The 20247-nt window shown below is 41.4% G+C and overlaps 2 protein-coding genes across 3 annotated transcripts in view; both read right to left on the bottom strand.

Annotated features, from left to right (window-relative positions):
- limd1a (LIM domains containing 1a) overlaps window positions 1–14812 on the bottom strand; it is a 19929-nt gene extending 5117 nt beyond the window's left edge. Inside the window, exons 1-5 of one of the 2 annotated variants that reach the window (XM_032517408.1) lie at window positions 14706–14812; window positions 12955–14621; window positions 7663–7764; window positions 1400–1467; window positions 188–250 (exon numbers count right to left, since the gene is read on the bottom strand). In XM_032517408.1, the coding sequence (XP_032373299.1) occupies window positions 188–250; window positions 1400–1467; window positions 7663–7764; window positions 12955–14170 (1449 nt within the window). In that variant the 5' untranslated portion in view covers window positions 14171–14621; window positions 14706–14812. Of the gene's footprint in view, window positions 1–187; window positions 251–1399; window positions 1468–7662; window positions 7765–12954 lie in introns of both variants that reach the window. The other variant, XM_032517407.1, reaches the window with a different exon arrangement.
- Window positions 14813–19043: 4231 nt separating this feature from the next.
- lars2 (leucyl-tRNA synthetase 2, mitochondrial) overlaps window positions 19044–20247 on the bottom strand; it is a 30737-nt gene continuing 29533 nt past the window's right edge. Inside the window, exon 21 of the mRNA XM_032517406.1 lies at window positions 19044–19413. Coding sequence (XP_032373297.1) covers window positions 19234–19413 — 180 coding nt within the window. The 3' untranslated portion in view covers window positions 19044–19233. The remainder of the gene's footprint in view (window positions 19414–20247) is intronic.

Below are 20247 nucleotides of genomic sequence, written 5' to 3' on the forward strand. Positions count from 1 at the left end.
TGTGTATGTGTGTGTGTGTGTGTATGTGTGTGTGTGTGTACGTCTGTGTGTCTGTGTGTGAGAGAAAGAGAGAGAGAGAGAGAGAGAGATATGCGTAGCCAATTCTTCATGAGTCTTTATCCAGATGTGCCCACAGAAAGCTCATTTCAAAACTACACACTTCTGGAGAGAAGTAACAGACACTCACCATGTCCATGATCAGATGTCCACATGCGTTGCACTTGTCTGCAGACTGCTGGAAACCAGAGTACTTCAACAGGCAGAGAAAAGACGACAGTGATGTCATTGGAATTTGGTGATTTAATGGATAACTGAAATCTTTGACTCTCTGTTTTAGAATGAGCACTAAACAGCTCCACAATGGCTCCTAGACGTAACCCAAGGGAGCCTATATGGTTTTGCATGTGTAGTTGTACTAAAACGCCTCCCTAAAACTGCTTAAAATCACTCCTTTCCCTCGTCGCATAACAACCAGCACAATTTGCACTTTAGGAGTGTAGAATAGTGGACAAAAGTCATTATGTTTTGGTTCCTGAGATTGGCATTTAAATGATGCAGTATTTGAATCAGTCAGCTCATTATGTGTTAATATGTATGAGCAGTGTCAGTGAGGAGTGGCCACACTAACAGGCCTGGCAGAGGAGCAGATGTAATTAACAGCACATAGAGGGAGAGGAGTCAGAGCAAATTAAATATACATTTGGATTTTAATTGAACAACTAAAAGAGCTTTTGGTGGAAAGCCAATCATATGAGGTTTTATACTCCTGGGGTAAACACGCACATACTACTCACAGTGTGAATACAAGGATGAGTTTGGAAACAACCAGAAAAGGGGGAATTTCCTATGAGAACACAACATGCACACTGACTAGAAAATGCGTGCTAGAAATTACATCAGTTCAATCAAAGGTATTGTTTCATCCTAAAATTATACATACTAAAGGTTTATGTGCATACAGTCATTCTGCACTGGTGTGAATGGCCTCAACCGCCCTCCACCCAATAAACCATACCAAAGCAGCTTCTCCAGTTACTGACCTCCTTCCAGTCCCACCCGAGGGAGGAAACTGATATGAATTGGCTGCATTAGATGTGAGAAACTGGGTCAACGTCTCAAACAGATATTTGTATTTAAGTTGAAGGCTGACAGGTTGCTTATACTGTAGGTTGCATTGAAGTGTGTCAAGTACACCTGATGAGTGGTGATTTATGTAAAAAGTGATGTTCTCATGCTAATCATACAGAGAGATGTGTAATAGAGATGTGGACTGGGTGAAAGCGAATGCAGCTCAGTATGAGAAAGGTACTGTGTTATGTCAACTTAATGCAACAAAGGTCACAAGACCACATACCTTAGTTGAGGTGTACTAAGTATTGATTGTGTATTCACCACTCACCAGAAAGTCTTCTTCACAGAAAACCCTCCCTCCGACATAGTAGAACGCCTTCCCTCTCAGCTTTCGACCTGCGGAAACAGACACAGAAACATTTGTATCATTTCACTTGAGCATTACACAGCAGGACATGCACCAGGGGGGAAATAGGTTTTATTTGTTTTACAATAAGTAGATAAAGAAGACGTGAAACGTCTTTCTGGAAAATCTTGCAAAGCCATGAGAACAGTCACAGCACTAATGCATAAAGAGTGTGGTGATTAATTACAGTCATTCGAAGGTAATGGACCCTCTTGCAATATTCATTATATCCTGCTGAATCCCGGGCGGATAAATCAAACAAACGGATCTCTGGTGTGCTGGTGTCTTAATATAATATTGCTGGGACACAAAGCGGGTTGCGTTAGAACAAGGAACACATCTGGATCAAACAGTGGGGAAAAATGCTGATTAAATTGAATTACTAGACAGGTGAAACAAATTAAACACTGCTCTATTGGATTTCATGGCAACCATAGGCCAAGACCTACAGTGACCTGCTATTCTTCTTCTTTGTTACTCTCTGGTGTCTTTCCACATGGTGGGTGTCTGTGCACTTTAATAGTTGTATGGTCTGGAGCTGGCTTCTTATAGCAACACACGCACGCACGCACGCCAAGGTTATAATCTTTAACGAAAAGAACTAAATAACATAAACTAGGTAGGAAAAAACGTTAACTGAAAATCAAATAAAAAACAAGGCATTACAAAAATATGTATATCCCACAAATTGAAAGTACATTTGAGAAGTGCGCACAAGGAGGCTACCTTAATAAGCTAAAGGATAACAAAACAAGCCCCCCCCCCCCAAAAAAAACAGAAGCTAACCCTGGTATTTCTAAATTTGTATGTTGTTGAGTTTTTATACACAATACTTTTTTGACCCTTTTTAATCTTGTCCCTGACAAATAACCATGTTAAAAAAAAGACTTAAACTAACACTAGAACTAATATATGAATACTAATAAAAACTAATCTAAATAAGCATTTACACACACACACACACACACACACCACACACACACAACACACACACACACACACACACACACACACACACACACACACACACCTATTCTTGCCCAGGTCCCACAGGAAGAGAAAACATTCCTGGCATTTTCTGTGTGGGGAGGTGAGGGAGGGGACAGCAGGGGTTAACCTTGGTGAACAGGAGCCTTCTTTATCACCCATGCTCCATATCATGCTCTGTTTACTTGATTGCTTGTATCCAGACAGTCTCACACAGTCAATTAGCCACTAGGAATTTCACAGTTTTATTCTTAAGATGGAGAAGAAAGGAGGTCATAGGCATAACCCCAGTCAAGGACATTTTAAACACAGGGCTTTCTTTAGATCCATTTCTGGAGAACATGGACAACAAGTCAACAGCATTAAGAAAAAAATGTTGGCACATCCCTTCATTGTTCAAACAAAAGAACTGGTCTGCTCATATCAAATGTCTTTAGAGTATAATTGGTGCCGACCCGAAAATCCCACAACTGGTAAATTAAGTTGTCAGCACTCACAAAAAGCACAGCAGAAGAAGGAAACAGATAGAAACTACTAGAACTGTTGGGTCCTTGTAAATTCTGGAGTGTGGTCTATCTGTAAAGTGTCTTGAGATAACTCTTGTTATGAATTGATACTATAAATAAAATTGAATTGAATTGAATTGAATAGATGCGTTTCAGCCCAAAGTTCTCAGCGTTTTACATCTCTTCGCTGCAGGATAGTAGGACTAGGAGATACCAACCTACCTTCATATTGTGGTAGCTATTGTGGGGGAGGGTGTTATGCCATCAAGGGCAATGTTGCCAAATTCTGATGATGATATTTGTGTCCACATAAAGAAGCACTTTGATTAGCTAACAGCAAACCTGTCTGTAGGTTTGTTTGTTTTTTTATCCCCAAAGGGTTTATCAATGAAGTCATTATCCTATTTGTGGGGCAGCAGTAGCACAGCTTGGCTTGGGAACCAGAGGGTTGCACTGTCCCTGCACTGTAACATCTCACCATAAGTGCATGTATAGGTCCTATTTGTGCATGTGTATTTCAGGCCTGTGTGTAATGTAATATACCCCCTTGGGATCAATAAAGTATCTCAGATCAAATCAAAATCAAATATTTCACCCCCAAGACAAAGATCAACCTACCAATAAATCATCCTACAATGTGAAGAGCATTACTATTAGATTAGATGATATTTTATTCATCCCACAACGGGGAAATTCCTTTGTTACAGCAGCAATTCTCTACAATGAAAGCAAATACACAACACACAATAACACACAAGAAAACAGGTAAACAATAGACAATGTGCAGAAAGGTAGACTGAAGCAAAGTAGGTAGTAAGTGAAGTGGCGTCACAAGAGGTATTGGTAAAGTAAAGTGCAGTTGCCATAGTACAAGAACAACATTGCAGTGTTGTAGTGACGCTAAAATTAGTTGAATATCTAATTAAGTGATAATGCGAAAGCAGGTAAACCATAATATAAGTTATATTCACCTGTGACCATAATAATATTGAAAAAAGTACTTGTAACGGAAAATATAAATACAGATAAAGTTATACAGAGTGTGTGGATTAATGAAAACAGAGCAGAAACTACCAACGTATCAGTTCAGTGCAGGTGTTGTAGAGTCTGACAGCGGCGGGGATGAATGACCTGCGATACCTCTCCTTCTTACACCGTGGGTGCATCAGTCTGCTGCTGAAGGAGCTGCTCAGGGACCCCACAGTGTCATGTACTATCTTAGTCTAGCAGTGGAGAAAAAGAGCTCAGCCAAAGAGGCTGACCTTATGCCTCTCTACTAAAATCAGTAGACAATAGATTCAAATAAGCCTGAATTAAACCTCATGATTAGTCTTTTTATATCAATGGCACATGGCATTCTCTAAACCAGTTATTCACAATTACATGATCTTACTTTAATAGAATAATAATGGTCACGCAACCAAGTTCTGGACAAGGCTAACACAATAACTAACTTAGGAGGAGGAGACGAGTCATTTCAATGTGGCCAAGGTGTGGAGCTGGCCTTGGACAATTACAGACAAACAGTCTTGGAACTGTGTCCCTAAAGGAAGGAGGGTAGGATGAAGGGAATGAAAGTGAGATAATGGGCAATTCCTCCTCTTCACATTCCTGTCTTTTTTCCCAGTGAGTCAAAGAGGGAAGGAAAGATAAGAGCTTAATTAAAGTCAGGAGTCAGGGCTGACTATTTGAAAAGCACCGGAAAGAACTGTGACTATTGTACTTTCATAAAAATGTAAAATACCTAAGGGACAGAACAAAACACGAGGCCATTTTCTAATTAAAACATTCTATGAATTCCCTTATGTAACCCCATTCAGAAAATAAGAAGTTAACATTGACCCTGCCATGGCTTCCTAATCGGGCCTCAACCCCATTCTTACCTATGAGTAAATTACTCAAGTGAGACATCTCAGCAAACAAAGCCACATCTCTTTAATACTAATTTAACATTTGTAGACTCTTTACTCTGAGATTCGGTCTCATCACTTAACCTTCTAAAGAGATCAAAGTATGTTTAAATTACAAAGAAAAATCTTCCCTGCATTTACAAGAAGTTTTTTAGTAGTCTGAATACATTTCTCTGACTGTGAACAGCACCTGGGACGTTTGGTCAAGGTCTTGAAAATCTAACCACCAGATGTCAAAATACCAGTGGTTTCAGGACCAATCCGATCCTTGTTTAAATTCTCCAAAGCCTGCTGACTGGCTGGTATAAGGGGCTGATATTATGAAAGCCAAATCTGAGAGAGGGCCTGTGTATCACTGTACCTTACAAACTCAAGTCACACCTTGTACTGCTGCCACTTTAGTATTACATAATTATCCAAAAAATACACAGAATGTGGTTATCAGGAAGGCACATATAGTTGTCAAGTCATTTCTACCATTTCTTCAATCTATCTACCAGTCTCATTTAAGGAGAGACAATTGCTTCCTTTTCCTTCTATTTCACTCTTTTCTGATTCCCACAGATTATTTGAGTTGGTTAATGTGTAAACCAGTTCCCCTGATTACAAATTTGAGCTTAATCTCTGGAATTGGGTGTACCATTAACTTCTCGTATACAGTCAATCATTAGCCCCGCCCCCCGCAGCAAAGAACTGAATCCCAGATCTGCCTCTTAGACAGAGTTCTTCTAGACATCAGGAACGTTCATCTGGCTCTCAGACACCTTGGTGCAGCTGGTGGAGTGAGGGCAACTCAATAAGCATGACAGATGACTTGACATATTGACTATGGAGGACATTGAGAAGGGATGCTTCATATACAGTCACTGTATATTTGACTGCATTATGCTGTTTACTGTGTGGGCACATGCATGAATACATCCCTTTGTGCTGGCTCCATGTGGTAAGTGGTGTGCTCCCACTGAATTCTGCGCTGTATTCCCATCTAGTTGCACCCAACCAGATCTACTGAGGGCCCCTATGCCTGCATTCCTCCCCAGCTGTGATACTTTTCCTTGGGGCCACTCACATCAAGAACAACCCTTACGCCCTCACATGGCATAAGCTATGAGAGGTATGTGGTGTGTAAACTCCTCTCTCCTCCCCACTTTAGACATCAGCTTCACTCTAAGCTACAATCTGTCTCCTCTTTGCTCTCACACACATGTATAAACACAGAGGATGGAGGGTAAATGTAAATGTTAATCATAAATATGGGGGTGTAACCAACAAGGCAAAAGGTTCTGCAGAATAATGGGTCTGAGAAGAGGTCACCACAGCGCCGCACATACTCCACATACCCACCATCTGATAACTGGAGCAGAGCTTTTAATTGGTTGGAGTAGAGAGCCAGGTCATGCTTCAGCTAGGGAAGTGCACGTCTGTCTAGCCAGCAAGCTAAAGGTCACAAGTACATTGATGGGACAGTGCAGCCAGGGTGATGAACATTGACTGATACCTGGCTGTACCTAATTGGTTAGGTAAATTGTCTGAACTGACAACTGCAACATTGAATGAGTGGTCCACTATAACATGCTACACTGACACACAAGGTCACCCAGACACGACAGTCCACTTGTTCAAACACACGCATCTTTGTTTAAATTAATTCTGTCTTAAAAAGTCAGCTGACTTATACAAATTAATTACAATAGAATAACTAAGATGGCAGTACGGAATATGCAAAAATGAAAATCACCGGGCTTTGATGGGATCCGCACTAATTTTTGTGTAACTTTTTGGGAACGACTGGGCCCATTCCTTCTTTGCCATATCGTTAATGCAACAGAGGACAGTAAGACCCCAATGTCACTTCTCTCTCTGGACGCAATGAAGGCTATTGATAGACTTGAGTGGCCATTTTTGTGGTCAGTCGTAGAGGTGGCTATACTATTTAGTTTTAATAAATAATGTTCACAGTAAGTCAGATGCTTATTAATGTGCATTATTATTTGCTTATATTTCAGCACCACATCCAACTTCACATGTAACATCAAATACAACTTCATAGTTAACTTAACACGTTGGAGTTGTAAATAAATCTACCTGGATCTCAAAGTCAGACATCTCTGGTTCAAGTTCTTACCGGTATCCCTACAACAGGCCAGTGTTTCAGTAGCCAGTTTCCAATAGTTTTCACAAGCTTATTGCCTGTATTTTTGTAAAATAATAAACACGGTTACACTTTTTTAAATTTCCATACCGTTACATCCGTAGTCTGTTGTTGTCAAGGTATTGCTAAATAAATAAACCCTGTAGCTAACCAGTACAAGATGCTGCCAGCCATTATTGCTTCATTTCAGGTGCCGAAAGTACTAGTACACCAATGGTTCTAACCCCTGCCTATCGCACACATGATTTGTGGTTTTAGTGATTTCAGTTTAAGGCTCCACTTAAGAATTGGATGCACTCTGAGTATTGAACTACACTAAAAGTTATTTTATTGACTGATGGATGAACTAGGTCAACAAAAGGTCTTACTTTGTGTGTCTTTGTGTGGGCTGGAGGAGTTACTGGCACACCCAGAAACCAACCACCGGCAGCACAGGAGAGTAATCCCTAAATAATTGTGTGTTTTTGCTCAGGGGAGTGAATGACTGAAGAAGAAGGTACCACTTTTAATTCAAGAGAGAACAGGGCCTATTACTTGAGCGGTCCCATGAGCTTTACATGTGAATCGGCCGAGGAGAGAAGGTGAAAGTGTTTGAAAGACTTAGTGAGGGTTTGCTGTGTATGTACTTACTGCAGGCGCTGCAGGTGAAGCAGCTGTCATGGTAGAGGCTACCCATAGCTTGGCAGGCCTTGCTGGCTCCATACACTGCCTTGTTGCACTTTACACAGACTCCTGGAAAACAACACAGCATATGACCAAGTCAGAAAAGTCACAGGGAGACACATTTTCCACAAATATCAATACACACACAAACAGATGTAGACACACTACATCAATCCACACTGAATCGGAGATATAAATGAAGACACAAGTTTATTGTATCAAGATAAAGGGGAGTAAAGTGTTGTGCAGACTATAATCCAGATTAAACCAAACAAAAACAATGGAGAGAGAGAGAGAAAAAAAAAAATCACTTCAAAAAAGTCAAGAAGCTGACTGGCGGGCTGTATCATTGAAATATATCCCGATTTGCTTATTTGGCTTGGCTCAGAGACTGAGAATAAAGACTTTGATAAAAATCTAAATGTTCCTTCTGGAGCTAACTAAACACACAGTTGATGAGGCTTGATATCAAGACACTAGAGTCTACTAATAATCAATCCACTCATCCAAGCCAACTAGATTTACAAAGTATGTGCGGAGAGAAATGTAAAAGAAAGATAAAAGCCTAAAAAAACTACCCTGTGCATTAGGTGAAGAATACCAGTTCAGGCCTTTAAAAAAAGCAAATTCCATGTGAGCATGCCAGGCAGGCAGTATTACATAATCTCTCCTTTGACTTTGGACTGCTCATGTAAACACAGCAGGGTTTACATGTGATCAATCTACAACCTATTTTATCTGGAGCTGCTTAGGAAGCAACACTACTTTCCTGAGACCTGTATTATTTTTTTTTGCACCACTTTCTTGCCAATCTTTATCTCTCCCTCTGAGCATGCACTCTAAGACATGGCATGACATGACAAACTGACAAATGTGACAAGTGACAACCCCTATCACTGCTTACTGGCAGTATATAGGTAAATCTGCTAAATCAATCAGATACAGTATGATTTAACCTTTCAGTACCAGAAGGGGTGATAGCATTGATGGTAGGTGAAAGCAAGACCTTGAGCTTCTCTTTTAGTGCAAGGATGTGTGTGCATGTGGCTATTTATGCGTGTATGTTTTTATAGAAAAACTCCCTGGAGACAGAGCTCAGCAATACAGCGTGGCCCAGCCCAGCCCAGCCCAGCCCAGCCCAGCCATGGTCCTGCTCGAACACTGACAAAGAAACTTCTGTTTTCACTGTACCCAACACACACTAGCGGCTGCGTCCTCTAAAAACACACTGTAACATTTAATAACTTTCAAATGTTTCTCTTCATAGACTTTCAGCAATGCAATATACAACTGAGTTATAGATAATTCAACTAAAGCGTCTCCTAATGCCGCAACAGAGGACACATCATCAGGGACCCCAATGGCTGGAAAAAAGATTTAGAGATAATAGAGGGATATTATTAGAAAGCAGAAGAATGTTGCTCTTATGTAAGCTTTTTTGTTGACATGAAAACACAATAAAGTAGTCATGCCCTCAAACTACTGAAATGAATGAGTAAAAGGTCATATACGGTCTGTTTTTTATCTGTAAATGTTGACTACAAACAATCCAAGTCAGAGAACAAACAATACAGCAGGAATAAGATTCTCAAGAAACAACTATACAAATACAGTATGCAATGCTTTTTCAGGATTTTTTTTCTCCAAGATTTGACACAGGGCCAAGGACATTTGTCATTAATTTTATAAAAGCTGATTTGTATGCTCCATGTAAACACAAATGCAGTAAAAGTCCATTCATTTTTTTCTTTTCCTATTTGGGACCGAAAAGTCCTTGTTTTCATAGTAACCTCCTTGTCGGTTGGGTCACTACAAATCTGCTTTTGGTCAGAGTCCCATATTCAAAAACAGTGTGATTATTCAGGGGACTGACTGCTTGCTTCAAGTGGGGGAAGGGGAAGCAAAACATGTAGCCAAAACTTCACCCCTCCTCACCCCCCACACCTTTCCCAGTTGTCAAAACTCCCAGTAGATGGCTGCTTGAAGGCCAATGTGCCACTTACTGAAGAAGCACCCCTTGCTACACATTGCAGCAGCTATTGAGTAGTATCACTTCAACAGCTAGGTTTCAGATTCATCTATGACACAACAACATGAAAAAAATTAAAAGGACCAAATGTATGTACATCATATCTCATTCACTGAAAATGAAGCAAAACATTTCATAGATGGAGTTGTGTCTCCTACAGCTTTGGTTCCCAAGCTTTTTTGTTTGATGTACGCTAACAACCATTTTTGTATCTGATACTTTCAGCTGACTATTTAGACTTGTCAAGTCGAGTGGATTGATAGTAGAAGTTGTGTTCTGTGCTGGTAGATTAGAGTAGCAGTGCTAGTAGTGTTAAAACTTCTCCAATTATTCCTAAGCAATCCAATCATTAAGTAAAACTTTACAAGACTGAGCAATCAAAAGATAAACTTTATTACTAAAAGACTGGCTAAATTCCATCTATAAAAGATCCACCACATGATATAAATGCAACTTTAAAGTAGCAAAAGTATGTCCATCTCACTTTCTATTACTAAAATTTGCTGAATGCTGTCACCTATGGCACTATTTTATTAACTTAAACCACCGCACACCCAGACACCTCACATGCCATAGCATATTAAATTCAGTCAGATACTGCTGGACAAACAGACATTGAAGTGCATGAGAGGATCAACCCCCAACACCCACACCACCCCCACACACACACACAAACACACACACACACACACACACACACACACACAACACAAACCACACAACACAAACACCACACCACACACACACACACCACAAACCACACAAACACACAACACACACACACACAACACACACACACACAACCACACACACACACAACACACACACACACACACACACACACACACACACACCACACACACACACACACCACCACACACACACACACCAGCCTCCAAAAGCCTGCCAGAGCACAAGCCAAGATTCCCTGGGAAGAGTTAAGACAGTTTCACTCAACAGCCAGATGGGATAAATATCTCCATTAACACAACATAAATGCCTCAATGATAGTGTGTGTGTGTGTGTGTGTGTGTGTGTGTGTGTGTGTGTTTGAAAGTCAGAGGAAGAGGGGAGGCAGAACATTGGGAGCCCCACCACTTCCCCCCTCTTGGATAAACTTGTCTATAAATCTTGTATCCTCTCAGGCTCTTGTGGCCAAGGACAAAGAAGCATCCACAAACTTGTCCCTAAATCTCTCCGTTAGTCTACTCGTCCATTCAGCTACACCGCAGGCACCTCTAAAGTTGTCTCCCCTTTGCATCTTAAGACCTAATTTCTAAAATTCCTTGCTCTCTTCCTTCCGACATTCTTCAGCGTTCCCCTGGTGCAGCCATTTGGCACTGGACTCACTTTCCCTGAACCTCCAGCTGCAGTTTTGCCAATCAGCACTTGGTGTAAAGCGGGGAACTCTGATGAATCCCAACCCTGCGTATGAACACAGCTCACACATTTGGTTAAAAACCACTACGGCACTGGCAGAGACTTTTAAAAACACATTATATTGAATCCTTTCAAGCCCGACAATCTTCACTGGGATCTACAATTATGACAATATACAAAAAAGTGCTTAACAAGTCTGCATATACTTATATTATTCATAACTATGGAGGTCTTCTATGATGAAACTTAAGTTTTGTCAAAAAACTAGCCTACACAAGTTTTTTTTGGCATGGAAGCATGACTCAGAGGATGAGCCATGGTCTGGTGGAAAACTCCATACAGGAACAGTGTGTGGGCTAAGTGGGAATGTGTGTGCGAAAAAAGGCATATATTGTATTACTTTAAAACCAACACTTCTGCTGATTAAACACTGTGCTCTCCCACCTTTCTCCCACACAGCCGTAATATTCACGTTGCTGTTCTATTTGTAAGCCTTGTCGTGTTAGTGAGGTATGCCAGAACATATTCCCTTACACACCAATATAAGCACACCAGGGGGGCTGAGGAAGGCTGTGAATTACAATCATCACATTCCAGCTGGAAATTCCTGTGTGTGTGTGTGTGTGCACTGTGGCTTCAAACACGATATCACCCATCTCACGCTCTTCTTCTCTCACTGTCTTGCTTTCCCAGAGCGGGACATCCCGCTTTTTAATGAATGGCCCTGGCTCCAAACACCTGGCCAACACGTGAGCACCAGCTTCCTCTGCAACAAACACACTGTATCTACTGTATCTACAACAGCCTGTCAGCTGACCCTCACAGCAAAGCATGTGTTTTTTAAATGTTGCACTAATTTCCTGATAGCGCTCCTACAGTCCAGATAGAGCAGCTGAAATGCTACAGGCAGTGGTATGGGGAATAGAACCCAGAGTATTCTGCTGATGATGGACATTCTTCAACAACCCTCCCTACCTCTGTTTCTCAGCCAGTGACCTTGTGTATTGATTGTTATCTTAAACTTGAATCCTGTTTTTTATGTATTGGTTTTTAAACAATTGGTTGGTTTTTTAAACAGTCATGGTTTCTTGTTCCTAATGCAACCCCAAATGGGTTAGGGTTAAGGTGTTCTTGTTCATTATCATTGTCCCTGTGCACACGTTCATCACTTGCACAAGCATGTATAGCATGCTCATAAAGAGTCATGAAAAAAATGTGCAAGCACAGGTCTGTAGTAATGACATCATAAATGCCAGTCAAACAGGAAGCAACATTACAACACATCACAGAGTTAATGGAGCACAGAGCTGACAGAAGCAATGGAGGTCCAACTAATGAGTTTAGTCATCAATGTTGCCTCATTAAATCATTAAATCTCTGGGAGGGGAGAAGAGGGCAACATACTACTTTCTGGCCTTGGACACACCTTTTACCGCTTAAGGTTTTTTTTTCAGCTGCTAAGAGGGCAAGACAATATATCATTTTAAAAAATTATAAAAGGAAGATTCCACAGAAAAAAAGAAGAGCGATGCCTCCTACAGCATTTGACTATTAAATTCAGCTATTTTCTCAGCAAAGTCCATCAAGAAAGCCATCAAACAAAGACTTAAGACAACTGGGTAGCCCTCAGATTAAGCTACAGAAACACACAGACACACAAGGGAAACACAGAAAGACAACAAAGGGTGACAGTGTGTGCATGTGTAGTGAATTTCAATGTGATGAAAATCAAACAAGTAGATTTATGTTCTGAACTGTGGTTGGGTGGTTCTCTTGTTCAGTTGGTTTTAAAGCAGTGGCCTAACTGACAGAAGCCCCTTGTTGATGCTAGATAGTCTAAACTGTCTTACCAAAATAATCAGCCTTTGGTTGGGTATCCATCTCTCTTTCCAGCCGATTGTTGAGGGCTTCTAACTTTATTTCAGCTGCTGAAGGCCCCTGTTCAGGTGCCTGCGCATGGAGAGACTCGCAGGGTTGATAGACAGGCTTGGGGGAGGACAGGACATCAGCTTCAGCACTAAAGGCATGTCCACAGATGGGTATTTGGCTTTGACCTTGACCCTGGCTGCTGCTGCTTCTCGAGACATTGCCAGGGATCAAGGCAGCCGATGCCACCTGGGTTTTGGGTATAGGTTTTTCAAAAGGTGCAGGCAGGAGCGAGGACGCTGCAGCAGGACCATTATGGCTGGTCGAGGGTCTCAAATTAGGAGAAGATGGTGTATAATGCGCTGCAGAGTGTGTATAGGGCTGCTGTATGTGGAACTCAGCTCCTGCTGTGAAAGCACTCAGAGGCAGGGCATGGATGAGGTCAGATTTGGCTGAGCCAGAGGGGTCTCCAGCCCAGCCCATGGCTGGCCCAGCAGATGAGGGTGGGCTCAGGTTTACAGACGGGGTGACAGCCTGATTCTGCTGGAGTGGAAGACTGTTGGCAGTGGGAGGTGCAGACTGGGGGTGCTGCTGAGATGTACTGTTGCCCCCAGATCCAGACAAAGCTGGGGAAAGCTGGCTCTCTCTGGATGGGGCCCAGGGAGCCGACTGGATGACCGGGTGACGAGCATGTGTGGGCGCGCTATGAGACGCGTTTCCTGGGTTGGGGGGAGTATGTGGCTCTGAGCGCTCCTTATTATCGTAATTGTTTCCGTAGCCATATGCCCTGCCGACTGGAAGTTCAGACTGAATAACTGTGTGGTGTTTCTGGCCGTCAAACTGCGCGTACTGATTGCCAGACGTGGTGCTCGGCACAGGGCCAGAGAGTATCGGGGGCTTCGCTGCTGCTTCACACGGCTGCCTGTAACTATTGATGGGCGGTCTGTCTTTGGTGTAATATGTGCTGTTGTGGCCACCATTCATCTTCATGGCCTGGTTGTTTTTGGCAATCTCCTCTTGCTGTTTCTGCATGTGTATTTTAGTCATTTTAGAGGCAAAAACTTTCCGTGTCTCTTCAAAGTCGGGGTTGTTTCCTGCATCCCTCCTCGTTCGAAATAAACCATCTCTGGATGCTTCATACATGTTTAGGTCCTCGATAAACTTACTCGCCTCGAGTCCTAAATCTTCGTATTTATCCATTATGAAGATACTTTGTGTCTCAGCTTCAATTAAGAAAAGTAACACGTAAGTATAATTAAAGGCTAAAGCCTAACTAGCTAGTTAAATCACAAGTCTGTAAACGACTGATATTTCCAGAGTGAATTATTAGCTTAACGTTGCAGTCCAGCCGCTCGTAGTCTGGACAGGAGACGAGGGTCCGGACACAGGATGAAACTTTTCTCTTATTTCAAACTTTCCAGTTCTTTTTATCGTCCGGCGTCAAGAATTAGAGTTAAAAACTCCGCGTCCTCCTCGGTGAAACTGCCCCGTCTGTTCAGTTCAGCTCTGTCCCGAACAAGCCGCCGTCTGTCTGGTTATGAATGTGAGCAGATTTCAGATCCGATAGCCTGGACGACCCCGCGAACTGCCCCCACCTCCTGCTTACAGCCCCAGCGGGGAACCTTCATTCAAAACTTTGTCCTCCGCACTTCTGTCAACAAGAAAGTTATTTAAGTAGTTAAAATAACTAATATGTCGTTAAATTCAATACGGTTAACTGATAAAAGTAGTCTACCGTTAACGACTAGACCAAGGGATAACCGTTGAAGCACGTTACGTGGCCACCGGTCGACAGTTTGGACTGAAAACAGGGAACACTGTGTTTTTAAAGGTGCAGTGTTCAAATTGAGCCTCGAGTAAAAGTGGAGATCAGTGACGTTTGCTTACATTTAACCACCGGTGTCTCAATTGTCTCAAAATAGCAGAATCTGGAGGCAGATATCTATCCGCTCCCTTACATCCTGTTATGTAAAAATATCCAGTTCAGAGTTAACATTGTTGACTCAGTAGCTTCTCTTTGATTCAGCAAAACACTTAAGCATGTTCCCTTTGCTCCATTAAAATAAAAGGGTGAGCTGGGAGTACAAGAAATTTAACTAGAAGCCTAGCTAAGTATCCTACTAAACACAAGTAAAAATTGGAGGTAGCCTCCTTTACTTTGGAAATATTGTACTTTTTACTAGGCCTACACTTGATTTCACCGTATTTGACAGTTAACTTAGCTAATTTTATTTTAGCTTACCAAACTAAAATATTAAACTGTCCCAACAACATGCTATTTTAAGTTACTATTTTGGCTCCACCAGCTTGTATGCTTCAATACTTTTATTCCAATAATATTATGATAGTACAACACTTAGCTTATTTAGCCATTTTCACATTTGGAACTATTACTTTTCATTGTCCAAGTAGGTCTATTTTTTAAAAATAAAAATTTCTTTTACTTAACACTTTTAATGCAGAACTTTTAAATGTAATGGAGCTTTATTACAGTGTGATATTGCCAATCTACCACTGCTTGGGTTTAGTTATGCTAAGAAAGGAGGGAAAAGAAATTTAAGCCAATGGGGGATGGGTAACTACTTTAAGGAAGTACATTCAGAAAGACCTGTCACACTCTGACACAGCTTTTTTTAAAAGTTTGCCGCATCTCATAAACAATCTAGTAGTAAACCTGTTGAATCAACTCGTATGGTGTAAACCCATGTCCTTGAAGTACTGTATGTGCTCTGCCCTCTAACGGGCTTTGCACATACTCATAGAACTGGAGTTACATCCAGGTAACTACTATTTTGTCTTGTTGCTTTTGAGGGGGGCTATTTACAGTGCCTGTGCCCCTCAATACACAATAGGATGGACTCATAATCTGTATGGAAAGAATATGTGTGTTGGCTGGCTCAAGCTCCCAGCAAACACATAGGAACACCTTTTATTTGTGTCCTAGTTGGAGCCTGAGTGTCCATATATTGTCTGACAGCCCAGTTGAAAACAATATGAAGCTAGTATATTGAGGGGGGCCTCTTGGCTGCTGCTGCCACTGCTGCTGGCTGTGTTATTACAACAGAAGGTTTATAATGCACAGCCATCTGTATGTTTGAGAAACAGTCACCATTATGCAGCATTCTCTTCAAGCAATAGGCTTATCTTGCTTTACTTTTTGTCACACATAGTCACAGCGCAGGGTGTTATAGTAAACCCCCCAGTTAGATGCAAACTGGTGTTATTCAAAGAGAAGGTGGAAGTTAGTATTTGAATGAATGGAGCAGGAGATAAAAAGTTGTGATATATTGGCATTTCCTAACACACTTCTTACAAAAAGCTGGAGGCATGCCATAAGCCATGTGCATGACCCAAGATACATTTGAGCAAGTTACATAAAGCAGTCTCTATTAGGGATAGTCTTTCTGATTTCAAATTTAAAACTGTGTAGAATGCAATTACTTCCTGTTTTATCTCCTGGTGGTAGTTAAAGGAAGTTAGGTTGATTCAAACGTGCGTAACAACGGGAGATTTGGAAAACTTGAGATCACTAATTATAATAATTAACGTAGCACCTCATTAAAGGCTAACAAATTGCAATGATACAGAGAAGAAATTTATTTTTCAGTATTCAAACAATCAGTCATGTCAGTTGTATTTATCTCAAAGGGCTACACAATCTGCAAAAAAAACCAACTCCCTCTATCCTTAGACTGTTGATTTGGAGCTGGTTTGTTATAATGAAGATTTGTATAAAAGCATATGCATTTGCAAAATTAAGTAAAATACAAATAGGGCAGCAGCTGTTGGCTTTTACTTTGAAGCAGCTGCAGTACTGTGGGCTAAGTGCTTGACAACAGATGTTCTGAATGGATAGAAATGGATGGATTCAAAAGCTCTGGCAGATAAGAAGAGTGCATGAGAAAATAATAATTGCCCACACCTATATGTTACTTTTATACAACTGTATCTACAGTCAGGACTACAAACAGTTTATGCAAACATAAATGTATATATTGAGACAGATGTGAGTGTTCTTGAGGACAGCATCGGAAAAACAAATAAATGAATACCTTTGGCAAGTGTGGTGCCTTCACACTTTATCCCCAAACCAATTAAAGGACTAGTGAAAACCTGCTTATACAATGAGCTCAAACACAAAAAAAATCCATGGATGACCACATTACCAGCCTTGAGGTCAGCCTTCAAGATAATGAGCTGTGGCAGTACTCCGTTCCCCCTGTGAGAACACACAGCCCAGTCCAGGGACTCAACTGGTGCAATGGAGGGTGACTGTGACTGCTGTGCACTCCACCCTTCTTTTTTTACCAACAGTTTTTCAAGAGAAAGGGAAGTGATTTTCTTTAACTTTTCAAAGAAAATCCATGCTGTACATCTCATGTGTAAGAACGACGATGACTGTAGTCTGAAGAGAAAATGAGTCATAGTTGAATTCTGTTGCCTTTTCAATAATCCTAGTAGTCATGGAAACTGCAGAGCTGACTAAAAGTGTTAAATGACTCCAAGGGTTGTTGGTGACAACATTAATTATTAGAAGAAATGCATCAGTTCAGCTCAGACCTCATTTTGCTGAAAACACAGTTCAGCATTATCCTACTTATCTATTCATTCAATTGTGTGGTAACTTCAGTCTGGGAGGTGTTTCCTAGCATTGCTGCCAGTCACTTAAAATGACTACAACGTCGCTCTTTCCAATGACTCTGCAACCTCAGTTTATTGTACAGGCCAGTTCAGGTTCAGACCTGTTTATTAGCTGGTGTTACTAGCAAGTAGAGCGGATCGGAAGATGTGAAATACTGCAGCAATAACACAAAAAGAGGAAGACATCAGGGGTTAAAAAATACCTCCTGTTAATCTATTTCATACAGCCAGTCGGAAAGTGTGAAAGATAAAATGGCACACAAAAATGAGTTGACAGAAGACAAAATGCAGCTGGTTGAGATCAAATTCACAGAATCTGAGACAATACAGAGAATCACACAGTGTTGGCTTTGCTCCCCTCCTCTTATTCCTGGTTTCTCTTCCTGTTATTCTGTCTTTCCTGTGAGCCTTTTCCTGTCACCTGATGGTCAGAGTTAGAACATAGAAAAATGGAAAAGGGGTTAGGGGAATCAGTGAGGAATGCTCTGTTTTCCCCCTCTATCTTCACCTTTTATTCATGTTTTAATGAAAAACAAACCCTCTATTACCTTACATAACGTGACACAGCATGATTTCATCAGTAACCAGCTGACCATCTGATTCTATAAAAATAAAAGCACTTGCTCAAATGGAAGCTGACCTTGCAAAACCCACACATGTATCTCACTTTTCAAAGAGATCACATTCCTTCTTGTTCATTCAAACACTGATACCAGACAAAATCTGAGGCTTTTGTTGAGCAGCTACTGAAAATCTTGGTTTACAGGTGACGTGGGCACTTTGAGTGCTTGTACATATCAAATGAGTGCTTACTCACCAAACCTTTAAAGAAAGGCCATTGGGTGTACACACACCCAGTGGATACATGTCAGTGCGGCTGCTGCTCTGCTAAAACAGCACTGATGGCTGAGTCACATTAGCCCAATGCTGAGACAGAGACACCGAGCTGATGAATAGGCACGGTGCAGCAAGGAACCCCCGTGATACAGTGGTAATCTGAAAAATCCCCAACCATATCAGGCTCTTTAGTGACCTCCAATAAACCTTTTGATGTTCATGGAGCACAGTGGCATGGCCAGAAGCTAAACGTGTATCTGTGTATTGTGCAGAAGAGATCTGCGGCTAAAAGCGGCAGCAGAGGTAGAGATATACAACTGCTGAAGCACTAATAAGGCATATCTAGAATGCGTTTATCAGCAGAGATGCCAAGCAGACAGGCAGACACGTGTGCAGTTGTGGACTTAGGTGTGATGCTGAAAGTACTGATAAGGGAGAAAAGGGGAATCTGAAAGATGAATGGAATCTAAAGTGGTGTTTGTGCTCATGTGTGATTGTCAAGAAGCTCTAACTAAATGGGAGGATGATCTGAAGCAGACAGAAACAGGTGCTAAATCTCCCTTTGGGAATTTTTTTAAGAAACTAGAAGCCCAACTGCTTCTTGAATCTTTTATTAAAAAACAAGATATAAATACAATATTTTCATTGACAGTAAACATACTTTCACTTTGTCTTAATTTATATAAAAGTCCACCTCTTTTGTCTCTTTCTCCGTGCTGAGTCACTGATTGACAGGCATTCACCATCGTCTAGCAGTTGCGAAAGTAGCGGTGAATGCCCAAACATCACTCATCAATGAGAAAGTTGATGAGGGCGGTCCTGGGGGAGAGGATGGCTCTCTTGATGCTGCGCTCGCCAAGAATCTTCTGTCCGAACGAGCTCTCCACAATAAACTGCTTCACCCGCTCAGGATCTTTGGACACCTGCAGTGGCACGTTCACTGTCCCACAGGCCTTGTTGTTTATCTGAGGTTAAAAAGAATTAAGAAATGAATAGATGGGATAAGTTACTGACCTGTTCTGTTAAATGTTGCGCATTCAACAAGTCTCTATCTGAAAGCAGTTCTGCCCTGGCAGACTGTACCCAAATTTTCCTTGCTGGCACAAAAGGCCCAAAATAACAGACTCCACCTCTCTCTTCACATATACGGTGTTGAACCCTTAAAACACATACTTAGTGGTAGGTATGGGAAGGGCACTCAGTCTTGTAATGTTTAAAAGCTAGTTCATGTGTGCACATGGTAAATCTGATCATGTCTCTGGAAGTTGTTAAAAAATAATGTGTGTGTGTGTGTGTGTGTGTGTGTGTGTGTGTTTGTGTGTGTGCGTGCGTGTGCGTGTGTGTGTATTTGAGGCCACTCAGCCTTGGCCTCCATTCTGGGACAAACTCAAGTACGTGATTAAAGGACAGAGAGAGTGAGGTTGCCTCCACAGAGCTGAAGAAGCCCACAACAGAGAGCTAGGTCTGAAGTAAAAACAACACAACATCATCATTGAGCTCTGGGAGCTCAAATATATGTACTGTGTTTGTGTTTAAGGGGAGATGGGTATGAGAGATGAACAGGAAGGGAACAAGGATGCAAAAATTTATAACGGAGCATTATTTTCACTCCCAGACAGGAAAAAATATAATTATTTTATAGTTGTACACACACAGTAACAACAAAACACACACTTGTCTCTATTTTTGTCAAAGTACAGAAGGACGATCTAAACAGTAAAAGACAGGTGCTGTTAGTCAGCTGACTGTGTGCTATCACATATCACGTGTGTGTGTGTGTGTGTGTGTGTGTGTGTGTG

The sequence above is a fragment of the Etheostoma spectabile genome, chromosome 6 (genome assembly GCF_008692095.1).
Source record: "Etheostoma spectabile isolate EspeVRDwgs_2016 chromosome 6, UIUC_Espe_1.0, whole genome shotgun sequence".
Taxonomy (NCBI): domain Eukaryota; kingdom Metazoa; phylum Chordata; class Actinopteri; order Perciformes; family Percidae; genus Etheostoma; species Etheostoma spectabile.